At 44.9% G+C, this 16217-nt stretch overlaps 3 protein-coding genes across 3 annotated transcripts; all 3 read right to left on the bottom strand.

Annotated features, from left to right (window-relative positions):
* Window positions 1–4: 4 nt before the first annotated feature.
* On the bottom strand, window positions 5–1133 carry ATP5F1E (ATP synthase F1 subunit epsilon). The gene is made up of 3 exons (XM_053958962.1): window positions 1026–1133; window positions 759–885; window positions 5–142 (listed from the first exon to the last, which is right to left on the bottom strand). Exons 1-2 carry the CDS (start codon window positions 1055–1057, stop codon window positions 762–764), a joined length of 156 nt encoding a protein of 51 aa, XP_053814937.1. The 5' UTR covers window positions 1058–1133; the 3' UTR covers window positions 5–142; window positions 759–761.
* Window positions 1134–3524: 2391 nt separating this feature from the next.
* LOC128796895 (uncharacterized) lies at window positions 3525–5972 on the bottom strand. Its single transcript, XM_053958944.1, has 2 exons — window positions 5947–5972; window positions 3525–4374 (listed from the first exon to the last, which is right to left on the bottom strand). The coding sequence occupies exons 1-2, from the start codon at window positions 5970–5972 to the stop codon at window positions 3525–3527; spliced, it is 876 nt and encodes a 291-aa protein (XP_053814919.1).
* Window positions 5973–7540: 1568 nt separating this feature from the next.
* Window positions 7541–12975, bottom strand: PRELID3B (PRELI domain containing 3B). The gene is given in 7 exon segments (XM_053958961.1): window positions 7541–9583; window positions 9586–9652; window positions 10341–10443; window positions 11214–11284; window positions 11665–11754; window positions 12120–12288; window positions 12868–12975. Coding segments are annotated over 7 exon segments (687 nt in total). The 5' UTR covers window positions 12900–12975; the 3' UTR covers window positions 7541–9428.
* Between the last annotated feature and the right edge of the window lie 3242 nt (window positions 12976–16217).

Raw genomic sequence — 16217 nt, 5'->3', positions numbered from 1 at the left:
TCCACACGTTCAGAAATTACATTTATTTGCATTTCAATTTACATACACAGGCAAGTTCTACAGTTCATGTGATGACATTACACTGCAGCCTTGAGCTCGCCTACAGCTTTGCAGTTTGCTGTTATTCACCACAGATCAGCTCCTACAAGAGATTAAAAATACAAGTTATTTGATTCAAGAATTTGTACAAGGTACACGTTAAACAAAAGATAATAATATTTAATCTCAGATCATGAATAGAAGCTGTTCTATCGGGAACAGAAAATATTTCAGCTGCTTGTGATGTATGGAATGGCACAAATAAAGGTACAAGCAGCATCTGTCTCACAGAGAGCAGATAACCCATACAACGAATTTGCTGATCAGGGGAAGGAGCATTTCAGAGAGGCTGTCTGCTGGCTTAGCAAGTCTGAGACGTGAAAATCACAGAGAAACCTGTGAGCATCACTACAGAGCCCCAGCTGTTCTGTAAGCCCGTAACAAGTGAGACCAAACCCCAGTGCAGGCCACGACAGACAGTACATCTCCCCTCGCTAATGAGATTAGGCTGTTTCCCATGCCACACGTAACCAGGTCACAAACACCTGCGCACACTCGCACCACACCAGCCGCAATCCCCTCCACTCCCATGCCTGGAAATCGAGCCGATTATCTCCAGATACCGGGGATTAATGGACTCAGCAGTTACAGACTATCGCTAATGCCACTCTTGCGCTACAGAGCTCCAACCACGCACCCAGCCCACCCCACCCACTTACATTTCACTCCTTTTTGGGTTTCACCGTTTTCACCGTGGCCACCGCTGCCCTCTCCGCCTCCGCTTTGTACTGCGGCTTCATGGCGGCCCGCACAGCTTGGGCGCAGATCTGCGAGTACCGGATGTAGCTGCGGCCGGGGCGACAGAGGGCGGTGAGACCCGGGCCCGGCCCCAAAGCCGCCTCCCCCGCCCCAAACCCGCGTTCCCCCGGCACCGCTGTGACCCCGCGCGGCGCTCCCGCACAGCGGGGCTGCGGCCACGGCAGTACCTGAGCCCGGCCTGTCGCCAATACGCCACCATGGCTGCGGCTCCGCGGGGCAAGGTCAGCGCGCGCCGCAGGGGACGCGCCGGCCGGCCAATCAGCGGGCGGCAACGGCTCACGCGCGCCGCCGTTGGCGGGCGCGCGCCTCCGCCAGCGCCCAATCAGAGGGCTCCGTTCCGGGGCGCGGCTCCCGCCCTTTCCGCCTGACGCGCCCCGGGCTCGCCCCGCCCCTTCCCCTCGGCCCGGGCGGCCCCGCGGCCGTGAGGGGAGGTGGGCGGGGCCATGGCGGCACCGGCTGTGCCCGCGCTCCTCACGGCGGCTCCGGGCCGAGGTGCGTGCCCTTCCCGGGATCGGAGGGTCCCGCCTCCGCCTCCGCCTCCGCCTCCGCCTGGGGCCGGCCGGGGCCTGCCTGGCTCTCAAAACCACGGGAGTCGGTTCAGTGGTTCAGTGCTGGTCATTTGCCGGAAATACACTAGATGTGAATTACCTAAAGAACGTAAGTTAAAGGCCAAGTTTTCCGTGAGGCTGGTGGAAAGTTATAGAGCACTTGTGTTAGTTACACATTAACTCCTTCCTCGGTAATCCTGTTGTAATCTAAGGATCCGAGCAAGTGGTTAAATGGGTGTCTTTTGCACCTAAATCTGTTCTTACCCCTCTGTGCCATCACTTGTTTTTTTCTAGCTAAGACATTAAAAAGAAAACAGTTTTCCAAGCATGTGGAGCCAGTGATTTTTTCTAAACAGACTGTCTTTGTTTTGGAGTTGATCTGTGTGTGGCCGAGCTGTGACAGTTGTGTCCCATCAGACACGGTGCCTTGCCGTGGGTTTTCTTTGGATGTTGATAAAAACACCTGAAATTCAATCATTTCCTCTGAACAAATCCATAAAAGACAGCATAGTAACCTAGAAGCTATCGACACAAGGAAAAAAATAGTCAATTTCCCAGATATAATAAGCAAAAAGCTATTAGAAGGTTCAAATCATGTTTGATACGTAAGCAATATGGTCCTAACCTAATGTTCATTTAAATAATTAAGAGAAAATACTTAAGGAGATTAAATACAAGCTTTTAAACAAATTCTTGCACTTTTGTCTTGTTCTCTTTTACTTCCTTTCATCCAAAGTCAAACCATTTTTAAAACACGGAGTAATTTTCAGCTTTATTAGAGATCTCATTTCGTCCAGAACCTTTGCAATTAGCAATCCACACGGAAATGTCAGGGAAGAGCCACCAGAACAAAAAGAACAACTGTTCACCAGATATGTCAGTCTGTCTCCAGCACACAACAGTGAGATCTGGACTGGTGATCTGTATTTTTTTAACTGTTAAACAACTCTGATCCTATAGAATTTTAGGTTAATTTCTTAAACACACATATTGCAATTGTTCCTACTTAATTTTAAAGAAATAACTAGTGTAAATGAGGCAGAAAACAATTCTTATTTCATGCATTTGTTTTCTTCTTTATTTTTGTGTGAAACATATTTTAATTTTGTGACAGACGTGGCATATTGGAGCAAAGTTTTCCAACTAGCAGAAATGAAATAAATTAAAAAATATTTGTTATGACAAACATGTTTCTGCACTTTTAACACAGAAAGGTGCCAGCGATATTGAGAGGAAATATATTTGGTTTCGAAGCCCCAGTCATAACAATGATAACAAAAATATACAAGACAGCACCAAAGATTTTGGGAAGCCCCTCTGTGCTACTTAAGCAGCATATTTGATGCAAGACAAGTAACTGCAGTACTTACATATATTGAGAAAGGGGATGTAACATGCAAATGCTTCCTTAATGGGAACATCTGAGGATTTGATAGGTAAAATAATTAGCACTAAGATAATTTTAAGCCTCATGGGCAACCCAGGCCCCATTGATGGCTTGGCAGAGAAAAATCATACCAGTAGAGTTGGACATTTTTTCCCAGCCACACACCCCTCTATTCCTGCCCCATGGCTTCTCTGCTTCCTCTCTCTAACCCATTTCTCACCTGTTTTTTGCTCCACAATTTTCTTTTCCCACCACATCTTCTCTCTCTGTACCTCCCTGTGAAATGCCTCTGCCTGCAATTCTGTGAAGTTAACTCAGATACAAATCCATAATGGAGATACACAACCTGGATGCAATTACTTACACATTTAGCTCTATTTACTGTTTGTTGGTCTTGATACATGAAGATTCAGCATGAACTGAAAAAGCTAAACCTCTGGGAGAGGTACCAACCACGCTGTGGCAGTGTGGATATCAATCAGCAACAGAAACTGTGCTCTACAAAAATTCCACAACAAATACTGATGTTTATGCAGCTGTTGCAAGGCACCGTTACAGATTTGGATGACCTGTTTTCATGCCCAGTTTAGATGCCAGGAGATATTTTGTAAAGCCCTAAACTTTCCTCAGGTAAGAATCTTCAGCGAGAGAACAAAGGAGAGAGCAGATAAAGGAGAGAAGTTTCGAAGGACAGAGAGAGTTTGCAGAGAGAAGGGGAGAGGTTAGGAGGGTTAGGTGCAGAGGTCGAGAGAAGCCGCTGCAGTGCGATTAGCAACATCCAGAAATGTGAGCGTGGACAGGTCGGGGGGAACTAAGGACGTGAGGTTAGACATGTCCAAAGAAACGGAGGGGCTGAGGGAAGAAGCATCCTGAAAGGTGAGATTGGAGACATCCAGAAAAGGTGTAGAGATGAGATTGGAAACATCCTCAGGAGTCGATGAAGATAATCCAGAGGAGCGCTGAAACATGAAATAGTTAAAATCGGTGAGGTCTAGAGATTCCGACGAGGTGGAGGAGCTGTACTCGGAGACCCCTGGTGAGGATGGAGGGATCGTACAGGAAAAGTCCAGGGGAGCTGAGGAGGTGTGACTGGAAACATCTGTGGAGGATGAAGAAGTGAGACTGGAGAGCTCTAGAGAGAGTGAAGAAGTAGGGCTGGAGAAATCTGTGGATAGAGAGGTGACACTTGAGAGATCTAAAGAGATTGAAGAGCTGTCGGCAGACTGATCCAGAGAGCCTGATGAAGTGAGACTTGATAGGTCCAGTGAAACTGAAGAGGAGAAACTGGAGCGCTCCCAGGAATCTGAAGAGGTGAGACTGGAGAGCTCTAAGGAAATTGAAGAGGAGCTACTGGAGAAGTCTGAGGAGAATGAAGATGTGAGACTTGAAAGGTCCAGAGAGGATGAAGAAGTGAGACTGGAGAATTCCACAGAGGATGAAGAGCTCAGACTGGATAAATCCAATGAATCTGAAAAGGGGATTTTAAAGAGTTCCAAGGAGGCTAAAGTCTTGACACTGGAGGGGTCCAGGGAGGCCAAAAAAGTGAGACCAAGTAGGTCCAGGTAGGTTGAAGAGATGACACTGAAAAGCCAAATAAATCCCCAACATGAGGGGTGTTAAATCAGGAGCATTTAAACAAAAGACCTCTATCATCACACCAAAACAAAAAGATAGCAAGACCCTAAATTTTTTTTTTTTTTTTTAAATAATAAACTCTGTGCTCAGTCTCTTAGTAGTTTCTCTTTTGCAGAAAAACTCCAGTAGTAGGAGCCCACAGAATTATTGAGAACATTGTGCCTTTCCAGGGGACCAGAACAGAATCAACGTACAGTTGCAGACAGTCTTCTCTCCTGGCATGTCTGTCCTTGTTCAACCAGATTTATTTTTCTGTGTAGCATGTGCAGGATTTATTTTTGGAAGCTAACAATGTGCTAAATTGATTCTGTGTCCAAGAAATACACGTTTCAGGAACAGCAGTTCTAACTGTTATCAGATAAAAAGAGGTCTTATTTTGTTACCTTTCTTTTATACCTCTGGATATAAAATCTGTATAGCAATGATAATTTTTTATTTGTGCTAGTTTGAATTCTTTAATTAAAATATCATACGAAGAAGTTGTGATAGACGGCAGATATGATTAAAAAAGGAACAGAACAGTTCAAATTTCAGTTCAAAAAGGTGCATCTAATTATAGCGTGAGTAGATCAAGAAGCTGATCCACAGCTGCCTTCTCTCGTCTCCAGACCACGCTGCAAAGCTCAGAGCACTCAAACCCACGGCTGCCTCTCCAATCAGGCACGGGAGGGCACAAAAAGCTCTTCACTCATCACAACCACATTTTATGGACCAAGAAAGTGCAAGGTACAGGAGGCTGCAGGTGAACACACCCCAGCTCTGCCCGTGTTCTTACACAACCCATGGCCAGATGAGTGTGTAATGGATTTAATGTAATCACCATGGGTGCAACTCCCACCCAGGTCACCTCTTAACTGAAGCAGGTGTCTGCTGAGCAGCCACTGAGCCTGAATGGTGTCTTACTATGCAAACATTAAAATCGTGGGGATTTAGCACAGTGCAAAAATTGCCACATTAAAAAAAGAGCTGCTTATATACCATTGATGAGACCCCCAAAAGTTCTTGACTATATTTAACATTTATAGATAATGCTTCTGTAATTTAAGAGCTGTTGCAACATGGTTGCAATTCTTTCAAGAGTACAATGTTTATAGATCAAAAGGCAAAACAAATGAGTTTTTACAAACAGGCATAATTTATGATGAAGTGACAAGTTTGCTTGCTGTCCTGTATTGCTAATAAAATATAAAATTAACCCCTTAAAAATCCCTTGCTATCTAAAACCAGTATAATTTTGTGACTATCTTTAATCTCAAAGTTTTCTCAAGTGTATTTTACAGGGGAGAACAAATATTAAAAAAAAGAAAAGGCAAATTACAATATAATAAAAAGCCGGTGTCCAAGAGACTATAAATTCATCTCTTCACTGAGTTCTTTCTGTCTTAATTTAAAATAATAAAGTTATTGCACTTTTTCCTATGAAATAACACTGTCAAGAAACGTGGAATTATGGTCACCTTTGCACAAAACATAGAGGTCAGTAATAACGTTTCCTACCTTGGATAGCTGTGGATTTACCTCCTTTCTCTGCCTGGGTAAGCCATACTGGGCTGTGCTGGTAAAGCTCTGCTTTTCTCTCTGCTGCTGACCCTAATCTGCTGCACATCCACTGGGAATGATGCCATGCTGGTGACAATATGCTCAGCCCCTGGTAAATCTCTTGTCTGAGCACAGTGCTGCACGCAGTGCCAGCAAACACCTCACTGGAATCAGCTCTCATCTTAAGAGAAAGATTCAGTTCTGTGCTGTTTCCTATTACAGGACAGTGTTTTGAAGGTTAGTTGATGAAGATGTTAATTTTCAACTTTTGGACACCTGGATTCAAAGTAAGAATAATTTTGCAGTGTCATCCAAGTCTCAGCTGTCCATTCTACAAAATCTGGCATAAATAGCCTGAGGAGGAACCCAGGATCTGCAGAGCAGAATTCAGGTACGCTCAAGTTTTAAAAACCTTGTGCATTACTTCCTCTTTTCATGTGGTTAATAACTTTTGTAACTTTTTGTGTTACTTTTTAAATGTGGTTATAACAAAATAGCATCATGATATAAGATATTTTGTCCACAGCTGGTGCTCATGGTCCTCCTAAGGCAAGCAATTAATTCAGCTTGGTTGTAACATGTAGCCTTACCTTTAGAATAATTCAGTTCTACAGCAAATGTAAATCAAAGCAATGGATATATTTAAGATAGAAATTAACAGATCCTGTGGCAAGTGAAAGAACAACCTCCACTTAAGAAATGGAAGGATTCTAAAATGACTCACTGCTTCCACACAAGCTCTTTATCAGCACTCTTCAGTTCTTCCATAAAAGTAACCTCAAGAGGTTGCTGACCTTGCCTTTGACCCAGTGCTCTGTCAGGGCCAGGAGATTGGAAATGCTGCAGTGATCACACAGTGGGTGCTCATGTTTACTATATTTGACATTTATTGGAAATCTAAACGCAAGTACAGACCACAAGAGACAGATCAGCAATGTTGTAGGAAATGGTGGTTATAATTTTTCTGCTTTTTTTTGAAGCAAACCCCTGGCTGGCACTTGTGGCTCAGTGCTGTGTGGCTGAACAGGTGCTGACACCCATTGGTGGGCAGGGATCCATCAGAGCCCTCAGCACTAATTTGTTCACATCACATTCCTACACCTCTGCCTCTCCACTTCCTCTGTCCCTTCCCCTTTCAAAAATATTCTTCTTTTCTCCTGGTCCTTCAACTGTGTTCTTCCAGCTGTAGCTGCTTTCTCTTCCTCATTTCCTCCATTCCTTCCAGCCCCCAGAGCCTCCCTGCCCTGCCCCTCTCACAGTGGTGGTGCATCCATCCACAGCAACCCACACTCACTGCAGTCAATCTGAACACAACTCTCAGCCCATCAAAATCTTTCCACAGGATGGATTCTCCACAGCAAACTGTGAAATCTGCTTGCTAGTTAAAGCCAGATTTGCAGAAAAGATGACTTAATAAGAAGCAAAAAAGACCACAGCAGCTGTTAATGTGCATTTTAGGATATGCATTTCAAGAAAAGCCACTCACTCTAGGATTTCTTCACCTTCACCCCTCTCATTTTAGATTACTCACCTTGTAGTTCTAAAACAAAAATAGGCCAGAAAGTTTCAGGAATTAGCCAGAATTGAAACAAAATTTTATTTAAAAAGCGCCACATACAGAAAGCCATACTCTGACAGAATGAGAATGCAGGCATATAAATAAAATAGAAGAAAGAAATTTATTATCTTTCACGAAGTTGTTGAATGCCTGTAAAAATTAAATAGTAAGGTTTTTTTTTCCAGTGCAAGGTGAAACTGTGAGTTCTACTATGCAGTCCTTAGTGCAGAAAAATTTGGAAATGAAAAAACTGACTTTAAAATAGCAAATGATGCGAATGACTGAGCAAACATATAAAATGAATTTCAAGCTAAGCATTTTTATCAGAAATGATGGTACAGTTTTGCAGAAGTTTCATATACACTTTTAAAATTGAAATGTTATTTCAGTTGTAATAATCTCCTGTAAAAGTATGGCAAACCTCAATGAGTTCAATTAGTAAGGTAGTCTCAAGCCATTTCTGTTTAGAAAAATATCCTGTTTAGAATAGTTATTTTTTAAATAACTATATTTTAAATAACTATATTTTTTATATATATCGATATTCCTGTTTTCTTCCCCCAGCACAAACCTTACGGAAGTGTTCTTGTTTGTTAAAATAAGCTCTGTAAGCAGACACTACTAAATAGGCAATTTGATATAACAGAAATGGCATGCAAAATCAAATATGCTGGGCAGGGTGACATTACAGTTCATAAAGGCTAAGAGAGTCTTGAAATCACTCGTAAGCTTAGAACCAAAATTCCAGGAAAAGCCTTGGGCACCAAAATATCACCATCAGCTCCTTCTGGGCTGTGCCTCTGCCTTTTTCTGTTCACCCTGAAGGGGCCTCGTGGGACAGAGTCCCCGTGAGGTGCCCAGGACTGCCCACGGTGGCACAGGGTGGCACGTGCCAAGGGCTGACCTTTCCTTCCTGCAGGGAACGACTGGTGACAGGACCAGGAACCTGCAACGAGTACCAGGAACCACAGACTGGAGAACAGCAAGTGAAACCCCTGAGAGAACACGGGGCCTTGCACTGTGAGCAAATCAGCTCAAAGGGTGAAGGGATGTGGAACTTAGAACGCCGGTTAAAGTGAAGCACAACACAATATCCAGTGGATGGGGCAGGTTATTTCTGGAACGTGATCAACTTAATGAGTATATTGTTAAATACTATTTCCTTTTATGTTTGGGTATCTCCTCAGCCACCTTCACAAAGGTTTTTTAGTCTTTAATTGGTTCTTTAAGGTGAACACCTACTACTGTAGCAACTTATAAGATTTTAAGGCTCTGTGCTTATCGTAACTTTATGTAATGGGCTTTTAGAAATGGAGATACTTATTGTAGAAGTTTAAGATAAAATTTGATTTTAAGGTACTGCGTACCCAGCTCATTAATGTTGCATTTAGGAGCAGGATTTAGGTCTTGGTAGGTAGGTAAGAGACACTTTGATGTTTTACCTATAGTGCCTGAAAAACAATTTGAGTACCGTGTTAGTTCAACCAGTCAAGTTAAAAAGGTTATCAAAAAATATTTTGTACATTCCTTTATATTTCAAGCATCAAGTAATAAGCTTTCTGTTAAAGTTGTATCACACAACTGTCAAAAATCAACAAAAAGAACAATGCTGGAACAACCATTCTGCTTAATTTTGGGTTTGGTCCCAAAAGAGGTAGTCCGTAAGTCACACAAAAAATAGAAGTTAGCCTAACATGCCAGTGTCCTCCACCATAGGCAGCCTCAGCACTAAATGAGGCTATTTCATATCTGCAAACATTATAAGTTAGTGTTCATGTAAATACAGGAACTACACTTGAAATTTATTTCTTCATCGGTCCAGATGACCCAATATATTAAATAGCCTTTGAGCCTCAGCCTTGGTAAGAATTCAGCTCTTCTCCAAATTAAATTTATAACATGCCTAATACACACATCCTTTAAATAACAAAGGATACATGTATGCAGGCCTGGAGAGAAGCTGCAGGTTGTTATGCCTCATTAGTGATACAGATCTAAGAACTATCATCATTTCTCTACAAATGCTGCTGCTGCCATCGAATTCCTCATGGTTCCTCTTGCTGAAGCTGCCAACTCTTCAATTTCAGCATTCAGTCTTTTAATTACCCATTCCAATGCTTCCCGGCCCTACAGTTAAAGGAAAGTTTATTAGTGTGCAAATCTTAGTAAATAAGTAAATAATTTAAATTCTTACTGAAAATGACTGAAGACACAGTAGTTGAAAGAGGAAGGGACAGAAATACATGCCTCTGATGTTATTCCAATAACTGGAGTACTGCTGGAACATGTTCTGCCTTTGATTTCATGAAAACAATTCCTTGTATCAGCAGGTCTCACATTATGATCCACAAAGGAGTTTTTATCCAGACTGCTTTATCATGCTCGAGGCTGAACTCAAGATATCTTTGGATTGCCAGAGGACAGACTCTCAACTAAAATACTGCTTCATTGCTCTCACATAACATAACTATTTCAGGTCTCTATGAACGTAGATACTTTTTTTACAGCAAAAATTAATAGATGGCATCAAGAGGGCAGCAAAAGAATGACAGTGTCACACTGCTGAGTGAGTGGAGATGTTTGCTCCAGTGAAGATTCAGAGAGCTTTGCCAGTAACAATTTATCTTATCTCCATTCACAAGAGGAAAACAAGAGTAAGTTCAGCTTGCTGAGCATTCAGTCTCTACAGCAAAGGCAGCAGAACTATGTGGCTCCTTTCTAAGATGGCTGACAAAGCCAAAAAGTAAACCAGAGATCTTTGTTCCCTTTGACATTTAGCCAGTGACCACACATTTTACACAAAGGCCATACTTACTTTTTTAGCATTGGAAGAAATTGTGTTTGCCATTAGCCCTTCTAGGTAACTGCTGAGACTGACACCTTTTACAGATATTATTGCTTCTTGTGTCAGAATGGTTCTGAAACAGAACAGGAAACCGAATTACTCTGAATAGTTTAAAACAGAAACTCCCTCCTCCCCTACAAGTACATTCCCTCATCAGCTTTGCTCTATAATAAAGTTCTTGCCCCCTAAACACAACCTACTTCCACACTGTGTATCTGCTTTATGCTTCTATTTAGAAAATAAAGCCTAAGAGTGCCTGGCAAGTCCAGGCCTCCCTTTGTGGCTCTCAGCCATTTCCATCTTTAGCAGCAGGATGTTAAGAGTGGAAACAGCAGATTTGGAGTTACTCTATACTGGGAAAACAGTATTAAAACATCACCTTCAACAATAGGGATTGAACATTTCTGACTGTCATGACAGAAAAAAACTCCACTGTTAGAATCTCTAGAACAATCTTTCAGAATCACCACCACTTCCAGCAGTACAGACTCACTAAGCTCTAAGTTGCCTTAAAAACACCAAGCGACAATTGAAACATAAACCTCCAAAATCGGAGGCTAAAGGCACATAAATGTAGAACAAGGAGTTGAAAACTGCAGATGTACACAAATTAAATTACAGACAGAACAGCCCCTGAACTGGACTGGACTCCAGCACAGCACGACCCAAAGTCTCCCAGGGCTCTGCAGAACCAGTGTCACTGCAGGGAGTGACAATCCATTTAATCCTGGTTTAGACAATTTACTGTAACAGAGGCCATGTAACCCTCATCTTCTGATCAAGGGAAACCATGGACATTTTCAAAGCAAAATGCAGTCAGTCTCAGAGCAGGGAGGTACTCACTTGTGTGGTTCATGAGGGTGTGGTTTATAGACAAGCCTCTCATCTACTGACACGAGGTTTGTAAATGAAATCTGTAGAACACAGGACAGGATTACCCTTTGATACAAGTGACAGAGTACTACAGAGAGCAAAATGTCACATGATTAGGAAACAGTCACAGTGTACCTATACCAAGAGGCTTTAAAACATTTTTTCTTAACACCACCCCCACCCCCAAAACTCCTCCTGTTCATCAGTATGTTCACAGCTTCAGCAGTGACAAGTTCCAAGAGCCAAGCAGCTCCTTCCTGAAAAACAGAACTGATCAACTACAACCACATTACTTAAACCTTTAACTCGTATTGTTCTAACACAATTTTCAAGATTTTTTCAAGACGATTTTCCTTTTCATATGTACAAGGTGCCGTTATACTCTGTGTTCCATTTCAGTGGCACAAACACAACTACTTACATTACAGGATTTAAGCTCCATTGTTTTTTTCACAGGGTCAACAACAGAGTGCTCCTGCACATAGGTCCTTGTCCTGCAGGTGCCGATGAGCTGGGGACAGGCAAACAGAGATGGCATCAATTCCACTCACCCACTGCAATTCTTCATGCCTTTAAATGCACAACCAGTGGTTGTTGCATTGAACAGACACCAAGAGAACACAATTAGGATTCATATTAAAACAAAGCTATTCAGTTGAGGCAGATCTCATTTTCCAGATGGAAGCAGTCTGAGATCCAGATTTGGCTGTCAGAGTCACCGTGTGCTGCTGTTAAGCTTTCCCCATACATAAATGTTTAAGGCACTAAACTTTTAAAGCATTAAAGTTATGAAATGATACACATCTATTACAACAGCCGGCTCAGGAGCTTCCCCTCCCTGCGGTGTCCCTTTCTGGCCTGTGACACAACACCCACCGATTTCACAATGGACGGGATTCCCCACTCTGTGCTCAGGAGCCTGTGGCTGTGCAGCTTCCCGCTGGGATCCACGTGTCTGTCCAGGACATCGACCCCCACCACGCTGGGGTTCATGGGGTTGGGGTATTTCCTCATGGCAGCTGTCATCACAGTTTCCCAGGGGTGACTGCCCAAACACAATCAGGACACTTAAGTTGCACACCTCTGTTTTCAATAGGATTATATCCTTCCCTGGGGAAAAACCTCTATTTCGTTGAGTGGGCTGTGCACACGAAACAACAACATACCTGAATAATTAGGTGTGCTGGTTCTATTATAACTGGATAAAAATGTTTTCCCTGTGACACCATGCTAGAAGGCTTCACTTCATCCAGATTTTCTTAACACTGGAGTGATTTATTAAGTTTCTACTTCCGTGTAATGAGTACTCCTTCAGATTATTTTTAACACAGACGTTCGGTAGCAATCGATCCCCGACACCACGAAGGGCCTCACGGCGCTTCGGGCAGCGCTGGCCCGGGGGCAGCACAAGGACGCTGCTCGGTGCCGGCAGCGCCTTGGCCCCGCACAGCTACAGCCCCTGCCGAGCTTCCGCAGCCCCGAGCACCGGCCCCGGGAGCCTCCCCCAGCCCGCGACCCCGGCCCGGCAAGGACGCGCGGGGGAAGGTCAGGGGAGGCGAGAGGCCGCGGCCCGGAGCTCCCGGTGCAGCCCCGGCCGCCGCCGCCCGCCCCGCACGGCACCTACTCGAACACGTGCTCCGAGGTCCAGATCTTCATGGCTGCGGGCGCCCGGCCCGGCCCGGCCGCGCTCCGGGGCCGCCGCCGCCGCTCGGCTCCGCGGGCCCGGCTCTGCCGCCGGCGGCGCGCGCCTGCGCGGGCAGCGCCCGCCAATCGCCGCGCGGCGCCGCGCTGACGTCACGGGGCGCGTAGCGCGTGACCGGGGCCGTGCCCGATCGGGGACATTCGAGGTGAGGTTGGCCCGGCCCGGGCGTGAAGGGCGCGTCCGGGGGCGGCACCGGCGGCACCGCCGGCTCAGCCGCGCGAACACGGGCGGGTGCGGTGTGTGAGCCGCGCTCCGGTCAGGCCGGGGCTCGCGCTGCCCAGCCCTGCCCCTCCGGGGCGCGGCGGGGCCCGGGCGGCGTGTGGCCGATGACGTCAGCACGGCCGCAGGTGGCGGGTGACGTCACAGCGCAGGCCGTTACCGCGCTGTGCCGGCAGGGGGCGCGGCGCGCGGGTGTGACGTCAGGCGAGCGCGGCGCGGGGGCCCGGGCCGGGCCGGGCGGTTGTGTGAGAGGTTTCGTAACCCGCAGCGCCGCCGGCCGCCCCGGCTCAGCGCGGCGCGGAGCCGCGGCACCGCCGGGCTCACAGCGGAGCGGGCCCGGCCCCGAACGCGCCCACGCAGCCACCGGCGGTTCTCGGCGCGCCGGCGAGCGCTTCCTCGTGAAGCTCCCGGCAGTGCGGGAGAGCGCCGTGAGCGCGGCGCGAAGCGTGGTTTGTCAAACTGCCGGCAGCGCTCCGGGAGTGACCTCAGTGAACTCCTAACCGCACAGAAATAGCCTCGGGGGAAAAGCACAGAGGGAAACTTCCCAGAACAGATCATATCACACAGAGACATCGCTGACACCCGCGGCCGTGCCAGGAACCCCAGCCAGGCTGGGAGAGCTCGCCGGCAGTAAATATCCCAGCATCGAACCAGCAGCTCTGTTACAGAGAAGCTGCTGTTTAATGAGAAATACCGTGTTCGGCCAGTAGCAAATGCTTAAATGAGAGCTGTTAAGAGAATAAATTTTTTGCTGGGCATACCTGTCTTGATCCTGTATTCCCTGACTCTCTCACCTCATTATTCCTGAACATGGCTAACTCACTGCTGATCTGCCAGAGTGCACAGAGTCACTGCTGGGAGATTGTGAGGCAGCTCTAAATCCATTGTAGCCTGAATACCCACGGAGTGATTTTTGCAACTGGAGAATTTTGCAAAGGATGCTAAAAATGCAAAGCATTTTGAGAGATCTCAGTGTGACACAGTTGTGGAAGGCAGTGACCCTGAAACAGGCAGGGACAGTGCAGCAGGTACCCGTCCCTTATTGTGAAAAATGCATACTTTATGATTGGCTTTTTGCAAATATTACAATGAATATTATATGTGTAATGTTAGAAAGTTATGCTGTATTCATTCTCTTAAGTAGTGTGTTAAATATAATTTTAGGTTACAACATAATGTTAAAATAGAAACTCTGTGATGTAAGATTTTTTTACTAGCTCAAGCAAGAGATGAGATAATCAAGAAACTCTTTGCACAGAGATGGCAGTGATGGGGTCCATAAGGAGTTACAGCCTCTTTTTTGGAAAAGACAAACATTCTTCTATCTTCTCTCCATCTTTATGGAACCACCAGGATTAAGGGGAAGAAGTTGACAAAACTCAGAAAAGTTCTTAATTTGCAAGGAATTTCTGCATAATATATGAGATGTAGGAATGTGCAACAGGCTGTTGCTTTTAAGGTTATTCCTTTGTTCACAAGGCATGCTTGTTGTGGCTTAAGTGCCCGAGAGCATCTGGACGTCCCTAAGTCTTTGCTTTTTATTGTCTTGTAATTGTCCTAACTCTAAATTTTTATTACTCTAATTGTATTAGTATTTTTATAACTATTTTATTATTATTAAACTTTTAAAAGTTTAAAAAACAAGTGATTGGCGTTTTTCACACTTATCCATCAGGCTGCCTGTAGCCTCTCATCAGGTTTTTTTTTTCTTTAAAAGAAAAGTTATCTACTGGAAGCAAAGCAAAATGTCATCCTCAAGAAGGAGGCATGCCAACATATGGTGCAGATTAGGAGCTAGATTTCAGCAGTTCTTGCTCATGTAAACTTCAGGCTATTTTAACAGGAGATTTGTTAATGTCGGTTTCTATATCTGAGTGATATCAAGTGTGGAACTACTTATAAACCTGTCTTGTAAGAGAAATAACACAATTATAAATAATACAGCCAGACTTTAGGAAAATAAAATGCGCATTCTGAAATGCAGAATAAAAAGTGGCACATCCTAAACATTAGAATTATTTACATATATTATAATACCATAAAATCCAATGGCTTTGCCCCTATATGTTGTCAGTATGTGTCTAATAACTGGAATAAAAGAAAACACTTTGTCAGTTGAGTTTGTCCAGTCCCAGGCAGTACCAAAATGATCACTGAGGATGATGATGGACACCTACAAGAGAACATGAAAACCTGTGGAAACCCGTGATGAGGTTCCTTAGTCCATATGTGTCTTTCAGGGGCTGTTTGCTCACAGCTGGTAGATGCAGCTGATGCCTGAGATGGGCCTTGTGGTTCTGTGTTTCAGGTTTTGGCAGAGCAATCCCCTTGGCATGGCTAAGAAATACTGGAAATTGCTCTAGGAATTCCGTGGGAAAGTGCTCTGGGGTCCCAAACAATTTATCTGCTCAATGAGGCATGAAGATTTTGTATTGCCAGACCCATGTTTGCCACTAGGGAGGTGAGACTTGTACCCTTTAAGCAGCCTCATAAAAACCTCGTCCTTTTGACCAAAAAGCATAAATGTCAGGAAATAACTCACAACCCAAAAGTCTCCTTATCTCCAGCATTATATCCAGTTCATTTCTGCTCTCCATAGTGGGTACCAAAACCCCAGATTGTCAAACCCAATCAAGCCTACACTATGTAGGCTATTCACTAGGTAAAAATGCAGGTATTGTGTTTCTGTTAGGAAAGCAAACACCACCCTGGTTCAGAGCCCTGCTTCAGAGATCAACCAGGCCACTCTGCAGCACAAAATGTGACTGAATTCCACCCCGGGAAGGGTTTGGTGACAATGGCAGCAACTCAAGCTGCACTTCTGAGGGAAATGAATGCAAGCCTGAAGTGCCATTCATCACGGGTCACCAGAACTGAGCTGTGCAGAGGTGACACTGCAGGGGACTGATACAGGGAGGGGTGAGAGGGGAAAGCTCTGAGTTCACCTGCTGTGCTCCCTGTCACAGGCTCTGGTTCCTTCCCTGCTTCAGGTATCACAACTCTGCACTTTCCACATGGCAGCTGAGGTGTTTACTGTTTCTTACACTTCAGAA

The sequence above is a fragment of the Vidua chalybeata genome, chromosome 17 (genome assembly GCF_026979565.1).
Source record: "Vidua chalybeata isolate OUT-0048 chromosome 17, bVidCha1 merged haplotype, whole genome shotgun sequence".
Lineage (NCBI taxonomy): Eukaryota > Metazoa > Chordata > Aves > Passeriformes > Viduidae > Vidua > Vidua chalybeata.
Note: the sequence above shows the minus strand (reverse complement) of the source record. Positions and strands in the feature narration are given on the sequence as shown.

Excerpts from the sequence above, each read along its gene's own strand:
- ATP5F1E (XM_053958962.1), bottom strand. The coding sequence starts at position 1,057 with ATGGTGGCGTATTGGCGACAGGCCGGGCTCAG. Across the intron at positions 886-1,025 it reads TGGCGACAGGCCGGGCTCAG|CTACATCCGGTACTCGCAGA; the intron begins GTACTGCCGTGG and ends CCCCGGCCGCAG.
- LOC128796895 (XM_053958944.1), bottom strand. The coding sequence starts at position 5,972 with ATGGCTTACCCAGGCAGAGAAAGGAG. Across the intron at positions 4,375-5,946 it reads TACCCAGGCAGAGAAAGGAG|TGTCATCTCTTCAACCTACC; the intron begins GTAAATCCACAG and ends TTGGCTTTTCAG.